The sequence below is a fragment of the Mytilus galloprovincialis genome, chromosome 1 (assembly GCF_965363235.1).
Source record: "Mytilus galloprovincialis chromosome 1, xbMytGall1.hap1.1, whole genome shotgun sequence".
Lineage (NCBI taxonomy): Eukaryota > Metazoa > Mollusca > Bivalvia > Mytilida > Mytilidae > Mytilus > Mytilus galloprovincialis.
This window is the reverse complement of record NC_134838.1, coordinates 23,000,722-23,018,811: the sequence shown is the minus strand read 5'-3', so window position 1 is coordinate 23,018,811 and position 18,090 is coordinate 23,000,722. Positions and strand designations below refer to the sequence as shown.

General features: G+C 31.1%; 1 protein-coding gene and 1 long non-coding RNA gene across 2 annotated transcripts; one reads left to right on the top strand and one right to left on the bottom strand.

Annotated features, from left to right (window-relative positions):
- Positions 1 to 1,508: 1,508 nt before the first annotated feature.
- Positions 1,509 to 11,872, top strand: LOC143069691 (protein SSUH2 homolog). The gene is made up of 11 exons (XM_076244459.1): positions 1,509 to 1,631; positions 4,356 to 4,382; positions 4,793 to 4,951; positions 5,417 to 5,486; positions 5,906 to 6,035; positions 7,041 to 7,226; positions 7,624 to 7,793; positions 8,143 to 8,235; positions 8,858 to 8,960; positions 9,693 to 9,797; positions 10,609 to 11,872. Exons 1-11 carry the CDS (start codon positions 1,619 to 1,621, stop codon positions 10,753 to 10,755), a joined length of 1,203 nt encoding a protein of 400 aa, XP_076100574.1. The 5' UTR covers positions 1,509 to 1,618; the 3' UTR covers positions 10,756 to 11,872.
- Positions 11,873 to 14,477: 2,605 nt separating this feature from the next.
- LOC143069687 (uncharacterized) lies at positions 14,478 to 17,207 on the bottom strand. The gene is made up of 3 exons (XR_012976461.1): positions 17,067 to 17,207; positions 15,164 to 15,245; positions 14,478 to 14,605 (listed from the first exon to the last, which is right to left on the bottom strand). It is a non-coding gene; the product is annotated as an uncharacterized LOC143069687 (long non-coding RNA).
- Positions 17,208 to 18,090: the final 883 nt, after the last annotated feature.

The window sequence follows — 18,090 nt, the reverse complement described above, 5'->3', positions numbered from 1 at the left end:
ATTACTCACACATTGTATTATAATGAAACACCATTATATGAACACAAACAATGCTAGATGCATTCTTAAAAGGACAAAAATCACCTTTAATTAACCGTTGCTAGGGAATATTTCTGTTGTTATGTTGTTGCTAAGCATCCTGTAAACTCAAATTGAAGTGACTATTCATTTGTAACTTCAAGTTATTCTCAAACCAACCATCTTATCTGGAAATATGGTTATTTGTACAGATACAGCAATTCATATCTGCTTATTTTATTATATAATTAAAACGGTTGCTAGGCAACCTTCTTTTTACCGGAACATAAAAAAATCATTTTTTTTCTAAGTTTCTATACTAAGGCTAGCAATGGTACGAATAAAGGCTTCTTTGGAGAGGGGGCCAAAAACGTCCCTTATCATACCTTCTCCTTTGTTAAAATATACGAATTAATAATATTATATATTATTGTGATATCTTCTCTGTAACTATGTATTTGGTTTATGAGAATAAAGATCATTCCATTCCTTTCCATACACTTACTGACACTTATAAATTGCCTAACAATCACAAAGTAATTTTAACTCACTTTTCAGTATGTTAGTATAAAAAAAATAGTTAAACTGCGATACAAAAAAATAAACGAAATAGTTTATCTAGCAAAATATTGCGCTTATTATTTTTTTTATCGCATTGTAAATTTATACATTCAACATACAAAGACACTTATCATTTACGGACTTTTGACGAGGTTAACACGTAATATATGGTCCTGTTTAGATTATATTTACCCAGGACGAAGTCCTATGTCCAATATAATATAGCAGGTCCAACCAAACATAGATATAATAACCTTTCACGAGAAAAATTAACAAAATCCCTAGATGAAATATTGCAAATACAAGAAAAAAAATGATTTTACAAAATTCTTAAGATATAAAATGTCAAAAAAGCCTAAAACTTTTTTTTTTCACAGCGACAACTATATGCAATAACAGCTTCATCCAATCGAATTGCGAAAGTTTCAATTTAAACTACCATCTATGTATTAATTCAATGAATTAGACTGAATAAATTAGGTATAGGGAGAATATGACAGTTTTACAATAACCTATATTTCTGTATCAGCATAGTTTTCCTTTTTCTCTTTTTAAAATGCTATAGAAAGTTTGGATTTCCGATTATAGCTAATTCATTTGACATTTTAAAGCCTTTACGTATTACCACAGTACTTTGCAAACAATCTCATTCTTATTTATTTAGTGGTATTCAGTAATTTCTTCCTAAAAAAATATTACTGCTTTGCGATATCAGTTATTTCTCGATTGTCTCGTGTGCTGTGTCGCTCTAACTCTATTTTGAGATTTCGTAGCTTTAAAATACATTGTTAAGTCACCAAAAATGTAATACACCGACTCTTTAAACTTCGTCATATAGATTTCATGACGTATCTAAATAGAATGGAATATTTTCAATCATATCGTATTTCTATAAATCAATATACAATGTACTATAAATAGTTTTTCTTTTATAGCATACCTGGTTAATTGCACACGGCACGTTTGTTTTCATATACAACCACCCGTTTGTTTGCGTACTGTCATGGACACGTGTTTGTAAAGAACTGACCCTGCAAATATGGCAGCACCCGGTAAGATATTTTCTTCATTTAAATTTGTATCATAAATGACAAGAAATTATACCAAAAACTGTAAATAAATCAATTATCTATCAAGAGGTTAGAAATCGATTTATTATATCATTTTTCAGATTTTAATATAATCTTATTGACCGGTTTGGCCATAATTGGCATTTTGTAAAGACTGTAAAGGAAGGCTACGCATTTTTTTAACCCTTAATTAGTCATGCATTAAATTATGCCATTATTTAGTACATAACCGTGAGTGTTTGCTACTTGTGTGTTCTATTAAATTTAATTTGTATACAAATAAATACATGTATATCTATTCTTTATATATGTAATACATTGAATGAGGGTTTGAATTGATTTGAATAATTGTTGTAATCCAGTTTGCTTCATCAAAAACCATATGATAAACATAAATGCACATATCATGTACAGAATAAAGTTTCATGTTTGCACCAACTCGCTGCACTACTCTAATCTTGATCAAAATACGTATTTCTATATGGCAGATTGAGTGCTATATTTTTTCAATGAAAGTCGCCAGAAACACAACTTCATCCATTACAGCTTTGTTTGTTGCTTTTTATTATTTGTAATTTATTAGATGGCCTTGAAAACTGCATGTTTTTTTAGACGAGACGTTTGTCTAACGAACCAAATAATGCAATAGTAACAGTGAATGGAAATGAAATGTATACATTGTGTGCGTCCGAAACACTTTCGTGGACTTTAAGTTCACTTTCATCGACCAGAAAACCCAAAAAAATTGAAAGCCAATGTTGAATAAGTACCTGTACCCGTGGAGAGTAGTACGACTTAAAGCGACCTCAAACGGTCAATTTTCTACCGGGACTTATATTATATATTGTTCACATACATTTAAGTATTTGACAGATGGAGCATAATTCCAACAGTTTTATTATCTTTTTGTATTGCATGCTCGATTTTATATCATAATTATGTAAATGCCATTTCAACAGTAATATTCCACTGAAATTTAAGTTAGTGTAAATGAACTAATTGATTTAAAAGGTTAAAGAAGTATGTACGATTTGGTCTAATATTTATATTGTTCCTAGACAGTGCTGTCCCAAAATAAGATCAATTAAAATTAAATACCAGTTCATATTTCTAACTGTGTCAGATTCTATATTAAATAGATAATACACCTAGTTCATTACTCAGGTCATTTTAAATAATGATAATTTTAAAGGTGTTGCCGACAAAGGAATTTTACCTGAAACTTGACTATGTTTTTACATGTTTGTTTTTTTAAATATAAATTCACACATTTTTATATTATCGATTTATTATAACAAAATTTCAGACCCAAAATACTGCTTTTTAACAAAAAAAATGTCAACATTTACCATGTAGTCTCTACCAATCTGCTTTTCTTTATTTCTGACATTTCAGTGTGTTGAATTAAAATATAAACGTAAATTATCATTCATTGACCATTGGTCGATTGTGTGAACTGTGCAATGCAAAATTGAATATTTGTTTTTGTATGCATTAGGGATAAACAGTTATATCATTTGTTTATTGGCATTGAGTGATAAAAATAAAAGCAAACAAAACTGGCCATATCGGGCAAGTGAAAAATCAATATTGATTACTGTATGTCTTTGTTGAATATTTGTGAACAATATAGTAACGTATTCTTTTGTTTAACGCATACTATCCTTCGATGTCTGCCGGTCTGTCTACGTAACTCAAATGCAAATCATGCATGAGACTTGCTACAATTCCCTTTCTAATATTTCTCTCTTACTTATTTATATGTTTACTGATAAGTGCCAGCCTACTGATTGCCCTTGGAGAGCAAAGCAATTTATTACAATGATTTAATTGACACAATATGTGATTGCAAAGCACCACCATTGGCACCATCCTCCTGCAGATGTCAGTATAATTGTAATCTCCTAGTTATAGCAGTAAAATTATTAAAGGGGCAAAATTGAAAAAATAATAATAATAAGCAAGAGACATGTAGCAAGTCTAATCATGCATCTAATCTTTGCAATACAAAAACAAAAGAATATCGCAAAAATCAATAACTTTGATGAAAATTGTGCTGTGAATATTGCCAATTTTCGATGATGGACAAGGAGACCAATTAACTAAAAACCGCTAACATATCAAGTTTTCGAGTCAAGTTTGCTTATATTATATGATATATTTCAAGCCTATATAGAAATAAAACATTTACATTGAATATCGATGAATAGTAGTAGGATCCCTTTAGTAATGCGATTTATAGACACCAAACTTGGCATTTTAAACAAGTGAAAATTCAACAATCCTTGATTCCAAATGTGAGGCCATCCACAAATTCAAACAGATTAACATATAACAATAACTGGCTGTTTAGTGCTAAACGTCACTTCTCCAATCCCAGTTCTTTCCAAGAATAATTGCTTACTAAAACCAGATACCACACAGTGTTGTGATGGCATAGAATAAAGTATTTCGCTTTTCAAAGTGTAATTTGAGCAGTACAACTATTTGCATACTTGGAATTTAGGGTTTTTGCCATCTTTCACAAGTTGTACATGTAATTACTGTATGTTTTTTGTTTCCTTTCATTCTCAATGGTACTGACAGTGTTTATCCAGCATATGTGTCACGTTTCTTTTATTTCTTCCGATTTGTTGGCATTGAAATCTCTCTTTCTATTAAAGATATGTGTGTCCAATGAATTGATTACTGTATTTTATTTTGTAGGTGGTTATGGAGGACCTCCACCTCAGCGTAAGTATTTTCTATTATTTCATGTTTTAAAGTCTGAAATGGCAGTTCCAATATTTCACCAGTTATGATTAAAATACTCATTTAATGAAATACTTTGAAGGCATTCATTTGAACTTTTCAGTCGTTCGTTATAGAACGTTTTTATTGTTGATATTATTCGATTGTCCTATTTTCATAGACAAAATGTACATTTCGATCGAAACAAATAAACATGTAGTGATGACCTTAATATTAACTTTATTATTATTTATTTAATTAATCAACATATTCAGTTACATATTTGTTGCAATATAGCATATTCACGCTGATTTAATTTTATTAAACCAACCAATCAATAAATAAAATATTCATCGTATGCTGAAAAATTTAAATATTAACCTTTTTTTTTTGTACTTTTTTTTAACTTCTAGAATGGAATGCTGGCATGGGACCGCCGCCGTCCGATTTTCGACAAGGTCAAGGGCCACCAAGGCAGCCACTGGCTCAAGGCCCACCTCAGAGAGGGCCCCCACCAATGCAAGGGATGCCACAGTTTCAAGGATATGGTCAAGTCGGTGGTTTCGGACAGAGTAAGTATGAAACAGAACATAGCGCATTTTTAATTGTGTAATTATTTCATTTTTTCAACGCTTTTATGCCGGTGTAAAGTAATTTGACTAAAGCCGGTTTTTGCTAGTATGATTTTTAGACGAGAGGCGAAAGATACCATATGAACATTCCAACTCATAAGTCGAAAATAAACTGACAACGCCATGGCAAAAACCCTAAAAGACCAGAAGACAAACAATAGTATTAAAAAAAAACCCATAGAAATCAAACCACTATATATCAATCCAATATGGTTGATTTTGTTCACTTGTGAATTTATAAAATTTCATGATAATTTCTTTTAATTATTTTTCCGAAAAAAAACAATTACAGCTACGCTTTTCGGTATATTTTCTAAATGAATTAAGACATTGTTTTCTATCATATTGTACAGGTACGTCAAATGATCTGTTTAACTCAAGTGTAACTGATCACATTTATTTCAGTGGCACCGATGCCCCCACCGCCACCACCCCCACCACCACAAGGAAAACCACCTCCAATGGAATTTACAGAGTAAGTCGTTAGTAAAGGTTAAACGATCTTTCAATGTCATATCTTCGTAAAAGCGCGAGCACTGACTACTTTATATACACACGTCAGTCTTAGCGTTAGGTAGAAAATATTTGTAAAATAATATTAAATCCAGCTCTCAGTAAGAACTGTAATATTAGTTTTTCTGAACAAATTTCACAGTAATTGACATGGCTTATCAACATCAATAATTTTGTATCTTAAATATTACACTTTAATTGAAAAAATAGCCCTGTTAATATGTAAGTTGATATTGTACATAAAAAAAAAACGCTAAAAAGAATTTAGATAATTTCACACTTAAAAAAATAACAATATATTTCTCAAAACTGTAGGTACATTTTTGTATCATATAATAAGTAAACATATATTATATTGATACATTTTAACAACCATTTTAGTTTAGCCAACTTGGATGAAGCAGCATGTAAATCAGCTATGATTGAACATGTCAACCAGAACTGTTGCTATGGCAAGAAACCAGCCAATGAAATGAATCTTTCTAAAGCTATAGGATTAACGGCTTTACATGTGAGTAGATGGTGCCAATGGTGGTGCTTTGCAATCACATATTGTGTCAATTAAATCATTGTAATAAATTAATTTGCTCTCCATGGGCCCTTTAATAAGAATAAAAAATGTGTTCTCTTATCATATTTAACGCTTTGTCGTAGCGTAGCTATTACTTGTTTCTCTTAAATTTATAACGAAAATGTCTATATAGCATACATTATTGCAAATTATTGATGTAATGTTTTCCTACCAGTGAAAATTATAGTAATGTTAGAGAATAACGGGATTGTTTGTCATCACTATGACATGAAATGTCAAGATTTACAGTTTTTGGAGAGTAAATGCAAGGCTTACCCAGACTAAAAGCGGTCATGCTATAAATTCTATATTAAGATCATGGTGGTTTGTTTTGTCACCAGTTCAGTTACAATTCGAATAGAATATACTTTTAATATATATGATATTCAAACTTGTATTATGACAGTCAAGTTCAATTTTAGGCAAGAATTTACAGGTATACGATTTTTAGGGGCATTATGTTTTCTGGTCTGTGTGTCCGTCTGTTCGTTCGTCAGTCCGTTCGTCCCACTTCAGGTTAAAGTTTTTGGTCAAGATAGTTTTTGATAAAGCTGAAGTCCAATCAACTTGAAACTTAATACACTTGTTGCTTATGATATGATATTTTTTTTAAGCCAAATTAGACTGTTGAACCCAATTTCACGATCCACTGAACATAGAAAATGAAAGTGGGAGTTTCAGGTTAAAGTTTTTGGTCAAGGTAGTTTTTGATGAAGTTGAAGTCCAATCAACTTGAAACTTAGTACACATGTTCCCTATGGTATGATCTTTCTAATTTTAATACCAAATTAGTTTTTATATACCCAACTTCACGGTCCATTGACCATGGAAAATGATAGTGCGAGTGGGGCATCTGTGTACTTTGGACACTTTCTTGTTTATTATATAATTTGATGAGTAAAACGAAGACTTCTAATGAACGTTGATCTGTTAATTTCGTTTCAGTATACACTTGAGACATTCTGTGAAGGAAGGGACACGGGGTATGTCAATGAACCATATAGAGGCGGACCTGTAGATGGACCCCAGAATGGTCCACCACCGCCACCATGGGCAATTCCATGTCAACCAAACGGAATGTTTGAAACCCACACAAAGGAAATGGAAGTTCCACATACAGCTACAGTCAGGGTAAACGTCCTTGATTATTTATATAATTCCCTGTTATGTGTACCAAATATAAAAAATAGTTCTTTCGTGTCCTTATCTAAGTGTATTTTTAATATTTGTAGACGTCTGCGTCAAGGTGACATTTTCCGTTTAAGAATGCATAAATGTCCCCAATAATCAAATAGTGCCTATCAAAAGTTTTAAACTTCATGGCCCGTACTGTCATGCTCATTTTAAATATTGTTCAATTGTCAGGGTGTTATTCCTTAAAATGTATATTATTCATAACATATTATACAAGAAAATTATTCTCTTTTTCTCTAGTTTTTTTTTTTACAAAATTCCGTTTTGAAGTTATATTTATCATACCGTAATAATAATCACAATGTTAATTCCAAATTGTAAACAATAATTTTAGCCTTGTCATGACTGTGATGCCCGGGGATACCACCGATGTTGGAGGTGTGGTGGATGGGGACAGACTCATTGTGACAGTTGTGGAGGAGATGGACGAGTGATGCGAACTGACCACGAGGGTAACCAGCGTATGGAAGGGTGCCACAGATGTGGAGGGGACGGTCGTTGTAGGTAAGTTGTACATGTAAATGGGTGACCTGGTTAGATGCAAATTCGGATATTTTAATCACAACCTCGTTTATTACGTTTGCTATTGTTATTGTAAAGAATTGCAAAACATCAGAAGAAACCTAGTTCCTAGATATATCTATTTTGATCCAGGCATATACATTTAACTCTTAGTAAGATTACATAATGTTTCTTACTTAAAACATAAAATTTCATCAGTGTCAAATAAAAGAAAATATATCAGAAAAGATATGTAACGACGTATTCATAAACATTTTGGAACTTTTGCTTGAATACTTAATCAAATATACTTTTATTTATTTTGTATGTAAACCATGTGTTTATATTTCAGTTGTCATACATGTGGTGGAGATGGCCGTATAACATGTGATACTTGTGATGGATACAGACAAATGAAGTGCTACATTAAGTTAACAGTTACATAGTAAGTGAATAGAAAACGGTATTATTGCTATAGGGTAGCGTTGATGAGATACCAAATGTAGGGGTAATGTGACGAAATGTTTTCAAGATAAGGACAGGTTCTGGTTAGAAGTCAATGAATGTTCTAGTTTGTTCATTTACATGTCGTGAATGTTATATTTTTCTCTTAGATTTAAAATATCTGATATTTCCCTTGCAGATTTTTATGGCCCCGTCATAGGCAATTGAGGTACTTTTGACCATCCTTACTTTAGTCTGCCCGTCCCAATATCGTTTCAGCACTCTAACTACAGTTTTCCTCACCCAAATTTCTTGAAACTCATACACAATGCTACGGAAAAACCCTCACAGACAGAGTTTAAATTTTAGCAGTGAGTCACCTAGTTACCTCTCTAGCGTTATGCCCCTTTATAAACTCTGAAAATTGCAAAGATTGAGCGGGGGCATTTGTGTATTCAGACACATTCTTCATTTACTTAATATTCTTTTTCCATTTAACGTCAGATTTCGAGTTTCTGAACTTTCCCCCTGATTTTTTTTTAATCTACTTTCTTCCTTTATCACAGTTTTATACATTTTAATAAAGGAGTGTCATCTAGAATTGGGTATTATTTATTTTTCAGTACAAATCACAACGAAGACCACATAATAGAACGAACTGACATGCCGGATGAACTGGTTAGACACGCTAAAGGTGAAACCATTTTTGAACAAGTGATGACGCAGGTAGGTTTATTATTAACAGTGACAGGAATAAATAATAGTTAATGTGATGATGTCATCAAAATGTTTTTAAAAAATGTTTTAAAATGTTCATCTTCATTCCCATATATTGTTATTGCCGATACAAGGTTTTATATTTGGTCTCAAATGTAGCCCAACAATGTCAGATTAGCAAATTTGCGTTAGTTCTTCCCTTCGTGGCATTCAGACCCCTGCTTCTGTTACATCATGGCATTACCACATGTACTGTGTCAAACACCATAGACCACTCAATCAACTAGACTTTAAAAGTTCTCCAAAGAAAATTATTAAACGGGAATCTAATTACATTATATAATACTTGTCATCATTTTTGCTTAATTAGGAGATAATGAGATAATTGCAACCTGGTGTTAATATACCATTGTACTTACAATTGAACTATTTAAAGTGCTTGAAAAATAATAAACTTTATATTTACTCTTTGTCTTATTATATTATCGTGAGGACTGAGCACATCAAGAACACATCAACAGTCCAGTTCTCCAATGAAAATTATCAAAAAAGGAATCTAAAGAATTACATTAAAATACTGTCAGTATTTTTGTGATTTTACTTTTTTTACATATATAAGACCATTCCGAAAAAATAACGTTGATTAACACCAAAGTTAAATTGTTCTAGCATACGAAAAGTAAATTGTAAATTAACACTCACCAACTGATAGTTTGTTAATCATAACGTTGTTCCTTTAAGGTTTTCCCAATTACGTCATACCCTGTGGTGGAGATTAATGATAATTCTGTTCGATTGGTCAATTCTCATAGAACTGCATTTCCAAATGAAAGACAGCTTCAGCAGGTTAGTTTATTATTTTCAATTTTACTTTATACTTGAAAAATCTCTAGAAAAAAAATCTTTTGGGTGTTATATTAAAATATGCCACTGGTAATACCTAAAAATGGCATGTTGCCCTTGATGCAGATTCAACTTTGTTTTCCCAAACATAAGTATTCTCTTATACACATGACCTATCAAACAATATTGTTCAACGAATTTATTAATCAAATGTAATTACTAAAGGATTTAGAATTTCCCCCAGAATTGATTCTTTTGGGTGTTGATCTAAATCAGCTCAGATGGAAGGACACATTAAATGTTGATATCTAAGCCAAGTCCGTCTATAGTGATTTTACAAGGTGATAATTAGATATATCATCAGATCTAGATGTATATAAAAAAAGGCAACAGTAGTATGCTGCTGTTCAAAAGTCATAAATCGATTCAGAGAAAACAAATCCTGGTTACAAACTAAACCCGAGGGACACACATCAACTGTAAGAGAAAAACAACAGAACCACTGACATTGAAAAGGAGGATGAACAAACCAAGGGGACATGTAATACTCATCTGTTCAAGAGAAACTGACAATGTCATGGTATATTTCTGGAGTTCATGGATTCATTTGAATCAACATGATCACATATTTATATGATCACAATTACAGTGCTCCTTGTCAGCGAGTAACACACAAGTCCTGTATTTGTACGAATATCTAATCATATTTTTTCTGCAAGACGTGTAGCTGACAAAGGAGAATAAAATGTTTATAACTTGACACATTTACGACATGATTCATTGATTTTCATTTTAAAATAAATTTTATTTTCAGAGACAAAGATTGCGTGCTGTGCCAGTAACTGAAGCTAACTACACCTGGGAAGACTTTAGTTCAAGATTCTGGGTCTATGGACTAGAAAGAAAAGTCCATGCACCCGACTACCCTCAACAATGCTGTTGGGGATGTTCTATATTGTAAATTGTCAGACATCAAAAGGATTCCTGACGTTCTTTCTCTTTGCCTGGGTTTTTTGAGTAAAATTTTATTGCCTGCTTGGATCTGTTAAAACCAATTTTTTCATTTAGTATTCAATCACGTATCAAACCAAGAATATATATAATTACAGTCTGAAGAATTATTATTATGTCTGTCTGTATATGTATTGTGATTATGCTATTGGGTAAAAATGAAATATTATTATGTATTGAAGAGCTATTGTTTTTAAATAATCATATACAGAAAAGGTGTTATCGATATTAAATGCCTTAATCACTTTTATTGATTGATTTTGTTTATTTTATTGTTATGTGTTGTTTTTATCAAAACAAGACTTATGAAAATCTCAAGAAGTATTTTATTTTACATGATATATTTAGGATGTATCTTATATATTATAAAACTATTCATATAAGCTGCATGATCATATGCTGCCAAAATATGTTTACAAAAATAATAAAGCGGCATTACCTTCTTATCAGATCTATTAACATATTTTTATAGAGAATGCATTTATCTTTATTCTTACCTTTTTTTACTAACATTCTGTAATAGGTTGATTTTCTTATCAACTTTTGGGTCATAAGTATACAGTTCTGAAATTTACCGAATTATTTGAAAAAATGATATTCTAAGTCTATCAAGTCTGTAATATATTCATTATTGATATGGTCTTGTATTTAATGTCTTATACATATTCTTTTAGTAGCTGTAGAAAAGTTTAGATGACGTTTTGCAATCTACAAATAGAGATTACTCTGTGTGCAATATGTAATACACATTATATTCAATATATATATTTTTACAGTTAGAGAAAATTTATTAGAATTGCAAATTACAAAGCATGATAGTGTTATCAAAAGAACATTAGCATTAACTCAAATTTACAATTCTTCAAAACCGCAATGATGTCTATATGAAAAAATGAATGTATGTAGATTTATTGTGAAGAGTTCCAGTATTACATGTTCAACAATCACTTTAATTCTGTGATAGTATTGATATTTTTATTTTCTTTTATTAACCATGATTTTATAAACTGTTAGTAATTATCTTTTAAATACAAATGTATTTTTTTTCAATAAAACTTTCAATTCTGTTTTGGAGTATTTTGTTACTAAACAAGTCGTCCAACCATGCAATATAAGTTTTGACATTGTCATGATACTTATACATATATTTAAAAATTTAACCAAATACTGCTCCACTAGTAATACTCGTGATAAAAGCCAAATAAAAAGTCATGATCTGTGATAGACAATTGCTGACTGATAGTGGTATTTTTGTATCCATAAGGTCTACTGATAAAGTAACTCCGTATAAACTACACAGTTTTAAAAAAACATAAAGACAAAAAATAGATAAGAACAAAGACACCAGCAGACATACAATTTAATGCGCTAGACTCGTGTTTCGTTTCACAAGATTAATCAGTCGCACTCAAAAAAAGACAGTTGGGAGGTCAAATAAAACAAATAACGAGGCTGAAAAGCAACAACTAAAATATCACAGAAGGATGTGCATTAACCAGCTAAGACAATCTACTAGTATGTATGATAGATCAGAGCATTTCAATTAGATAAAATGATTTCACAGCAGTATATATACTAGTCAACAAAAGAAACGATACACGACTTTTGAATAAAATTTATCAAAAAGTATTAAATATAAAACAAAAAGAGATAAACTATTTTAAAAAGCTTTCATTTGCAATCTATGCACATATAATAATGAATACCATAACCTGTCGGAAAGTACCTAAATTCCGTGTAAGCAATCATAGGGTGCACATTATTTTTGCGGAAAGTTGGATAAAAAATTAACACACAATTTTCAAAGTATTTAGTGAATTTTCAAATTTGTTTAAAAATATTCAAAATGCTAATCAAGTTATGTTCATGTTTTAACTTATGGGTTGAAATATCGTTTTTCCAAATTTTTGATAAAAAAAAGTGTTTTTTGAAATCTCAAAAAATGCAAACAAAATTAAAAAATATTTTCGACGCAAATCAATGCTTTAGACATGAAAACAACACACTGTAAATTTGGAACCTTTCGGATTAGTTTTAAATTTGTTACTGTCTTTTGAATTTCACTTTACACATACTTTCTATGGTAAATCTATTGACTATGTATACATGTTAACGATTTCTTGTAGGGCCGAACTTTGCTTTACAAGTAAACGAAGAAACTGTATGATTTTTAAAAAAGATTTGATGGCAAACATTGTCTTTACCTTTAAATGAGAGGTTGGCATCATTATTTGGAACTTCTGTTTTTAAATTGTCGTTTTATGTAAATTTTGTCAAAAAATTCAAATTTTGTCAAATGACTTCATGAAAGCAAAATATTTTTTAATAAAACGGATTTATATTTCCATGGTCATTAAGTATTACTTTCTACAATATTGGTCCTATTAACGGAAAAGTTCATCTTTAATTTGAAAAAAAGTCGTGTATCGTTTCTTTTGTTGACTAGTATATGTCAAAAATGACTACATTAATAATATTTCCTGTAGGAACAGATCAACAGGTTAATGGGGGCGAAACATTCACCAGCACTGGCACCGATCTAGTGATGGGAACTTGTGTGCTCTGCAGTATATGCTGTGCTTGTGACATTTGGTCATAATTCAGTGCCAAAAGATTATGAATTGGGCTATGCTATCACTGGTGGAGCATATGCGACTGTGCTACAAGTGAAAGGTCTAGCAAGCTATTGACATCATTATTTGGAACTTCTGTTTTTTTGAATTGTCGTTTTATGTAAATTTGTCAAAAAATGCAAATTTTGTCAAATGATGTCATGAAAGCAAAAAATTTTTTTTTTAAACGGATTGTATTTCCATGGTCATTAAGTATTACTTCCTTCAATATTGGTCCCATTAACAGAAAACTTCATCTTTAATTTGAAAAAAAAATCGTGTATCGTTTCTTTTGTTGACCAGTCTATGTCAAAAATGACTGCATTAATAATATTTCATGTAGGAACAGATCAACAGGTTAATGGGGGCGAAACATTCACCAGCACTGGCACCGATCTAGTGATGGGAACTTGTGTGCTCTGCAGTATATGCTGTGCTTGTGACATTTGGTCATAATTCAGTGCCAAAAGATTATGAATTGGGATATGCTATCACTGGTGGAGCATATGCATTAAATCCACAATTTTCTACATAAGAAAATTCCTGTACCAAGTCAGGAATATGACAGTTGTCATCCATTCGCTTGATCAGATGTATTTTAGCTTTTGATTGTGCCATTTGTTTATGGACTTTCCATTTAGAAAATTCATCGGAGTTCGGTATTTTTGTTATATCTTCTTTATTTGTCACGTATAACTAACAGATAGTAGTATTCTGAACAGTCAATAATATTAGAATGGAGTTCGTAGAGATGAAAATATCATTATCATTAAGAATACTATGATCAGAGGTTTCCTGTTATACCACAAAAAAAAACAAATTCTGTCTGCAGGTTATGTTACGGTAAGAGAGTATGCATATGTAACAACATATCATATATCAACTTAAGAGTTTGACTGTCACTCTGTTATCTTTCGTCTCCCTTTTAAGGAAGGAAACATATCAGGTAATGCTACAGCAACATACAAGATCTACAACACCAATTATAAGAGTTTATGACCATACTAGCAAGGTTTTTTACAGTAAGGGTCTAAAGCACATTTAATGCAATAGAAGGCGATGCATTTGAATATTTTAATGAATACTCATGATGAATAGACATAACAATAAAATTAAAAGTTACAAAAAAAAAAGGTTTCTGGCACTTCTGTTCACTCGTGTTACCAACACAAATCTACAAAATATTTCCTGAAAATATAAGATAAGTTAATTTAACGACTTTTTGTCAATGTCAAAAGGTATATAAATGATTCACAATTAAAACCACTGTTAAATATGTTCACGTCAACACATGGCGGCTGTTTTTATTTCTATGTTGTATTTCTTAGACAGTTGTTTGTCTTCTGGTCTTTTTTTTGCCATGGCGTTGTCAGTTTATTTTCCACTTCAGAGTTTGAATGTCCCTATGGTATATTCCGCATCTCATATTTTTGTTTTGACTAGTTCAATGGAAATTTCAAAATGCCCAGCAAATATTCAATGTATATTCAGAACTTTACTTATACATCTGAAAAAAATGTTTTAATCAAAACAAATAAAGTATATGAAGCTAGTTATTTTTCAGAGTAAAAGCTATTAATTCCATTGAACATAGCAAAATTCATCTCATGTTTTTAGTGCATGCCTTTATCTTTTTCTATTGATTGTAACTACTTGATGTGACCTGTTCCTTTTGCTTATTTGATTCAAGATTGCAATTAGTCATTAGAAAATTATACACGTAGTTAAAGTTGAATTAAAAATCACCATTAATTTGATTTTTTCGGGCATTTACATCTTTCTTCTGGTGGAATATCTTTCAAACATTTTTCAATGTGATTTCCACATCCTGAAAAATACAATCAATATATACACAGGTTTTCATATGTCACATACTAGTTCTTCGATTATGTTATGAAATATTTTGTAATTCTAATGGTAATTTTTAGTCTATTTCTGAGAGTAACTTATCGAAACGCGTCAAGAAAAAATTTATAAGTTGCATCAAAACAGAATAACACAATACTATTTAAAATTAGTTCTTATTATTACAGACTAGGGGAATAGCTCTGGTAGCATGGATGGAGGCGATAACATACGGACACATAAAAACACATCAGCTTCCATTTATACATTTTAATCAGACAAAGATTGACGCCACAAACATAAATACAAGATACTGGCAAACGGGGAACAACTCTCTCTTACACACAGAAACATAATCCGACCATACATACTGATATATATAACATCCCGCCCACAAAACAAAAATTTATTAAATTTTTACAATGGTCAATATGTTTATGTGTTATAAAAAAATACAATATGTATTAATTTCTAAAATTGAAAGTTTAGACTATGCATGGCGATACAGTTATCACCGATACAAATTGAATAATGTCAAATGAAAATAGCATATATATTAACAGGATCCAAATGTTACGAAAATCAAATAATGTATGATGTAATGAGATAATTCTCACGTGCTTTCTGGTTGAAAACGGAATACATGTAGACATCCACATAATTCACAAAGACAGTACGTACACGAGACGAGACATGGTCTGTTCTTTCAAAAATCAATTTAAATTTTGGTATCATAATAAAAGTTCAGGTATAAATTTTTTAAAAACAATAAAAAGTAATCAGCATCATGGCGGAATAACAGGATCCATCAGGAACAATCGGTCAACTTTTTAAGAAAAAATATCCAAAATCCAATGAAAAATTAAACTCCAAAATATGTATAAATAATTATTCACGATCGTTTCGGGTCCCCACCATATTACAGACTAGGGGAATAGCTCTGGTAGCATGGATGGAGGCGATAACATACGGACACATAAAAACACATCAGCTTCCATTTATACATTTTAATCAGACAAAGATTGACGCCACAAACATAAATACAAGATACTGGCAAACGGGGAACAACTCTCTCTTACACACAGAAACATAATCCGACCATACATACTGATATATATAACATTATTCTCCTGTGGGTAGGAATGAAGTTGATGATTAATTATTACAAATAATACTTTGATTGCAAAACAACATATATTCCAATCCCTGTATCTCATAGCTGCAATGTTGCATGCGATTTCGACTCTATTTCGTCCAAAAATGTAAATCGTTCTTCTTTTCAGTTTAAAAATGTATAGAAACATGGATTCCAAAGTTGAAGGTAATGCGTTTTCCCTTACTGCTACCGGAATTCAAACTCGTATGTATAGTAGATACGTTTCGTTGATACAGGAGAGGAAATTATAAGCATTTAGTTCACTATGTGCAAATGACGAAACTGTTTATAAGAATGTCTAGAAAGCAGTTCTAGTGGTTGGGACAATAATTCTGGCTTTTCAATCCCCAATTTTCGAATTGGAACACACAAGAATCTCTTTAATACAGCAAATGTCAAATTACGAAAGAAAGTCATAAAATTAATTTTGAAAATGTTGTGGAGAACAGCAAGCTATAAAGTGCCTAAAAATGACTAGTTTAAACAATTCAAACAGTAAAATCAACGGTCTTATCTATTCAAAAAGGAGAAACGAAAAACACTCAAGAACCATATCAACAAACGACAACAACTGAACAACAGGTGACTACGGACAGGTGTAAACAAATGAATGGTATGTATTTAAATGAGAAAAAGTAAATAGCTTACCTGCCCATGTTGGCTTGTTGCATGATTCGCAGGTTACTTTGAAACACATTTTGATTTTCTTGTTAACGTTCAAGAAACCCAGTTGAAGTACACAACTCCTAACTAAATAAGCTACCAGTCTTTCTCGAGTGGAGTTCAATATATTATTTGCTATATTTAAACAAATTTTATATCTTAAAACGTGATAAAATTTTAAATATGCGCATGTCTTTATCTTTGCCAATATTACATATGTAATTTTATTATTATACAGTTTTAACAATCACGCAAATTTACGGATCGTTTGAAGGATTAATTAACGTACGCGTAAGTTAGCTATGCGTGGAACAAGCATTGTACACATTAGTATAGGGTTACCCAACTGTAATTTAAATAATGTTCGAAAAATGTAAAAATGTATTTCTCGAATTAATAAACTTTAAATTTATATGTCAGTAGAGATTGTTAGATAAAAAGAAAATCAATCTTTTTTTTTTCTGTGTAGTGTTTTATGGTCTGTTGTTTGTCTGTACATCTTTTTCTTTCGGCCATTTTGTTGTCTGACAATCTACAAAATATGGTTTTCGATTGCTTTGTTGGTACGTTCCTATTTTGTGAACTAAGTTCCAACAAGTGACAATGTACAAAAAGATGCAAAAGAATGCTAAAAAAAATAAAGGAAAATATGACTGTTGTGTTAATATTGTGTTAAATCAATGGGTAATATTGTGTGTGGGGTTTTTTTTTTTTATTTGATTGACACATATAGGCATAATTTGGAAATAATATTATAATGAAAGGAAAAAATCGAAATAACAATCAATGAATTCATTATGCATGACAATTAACAATAGATTGAATACTTATTCTAACAAATATGTGTCTATTTACTATTTGAAAATTTATTTTCATGGTACTATTCAGTGATTTTAAGAATTTATGTTTGTACCTTGGGCTTATGACGCTCACAACTGTTGCTGATTTAAGTTAAAATCTACCATACCTCAATAGATAAAATACTTCAAAACACGTCCACGTCGTGCAT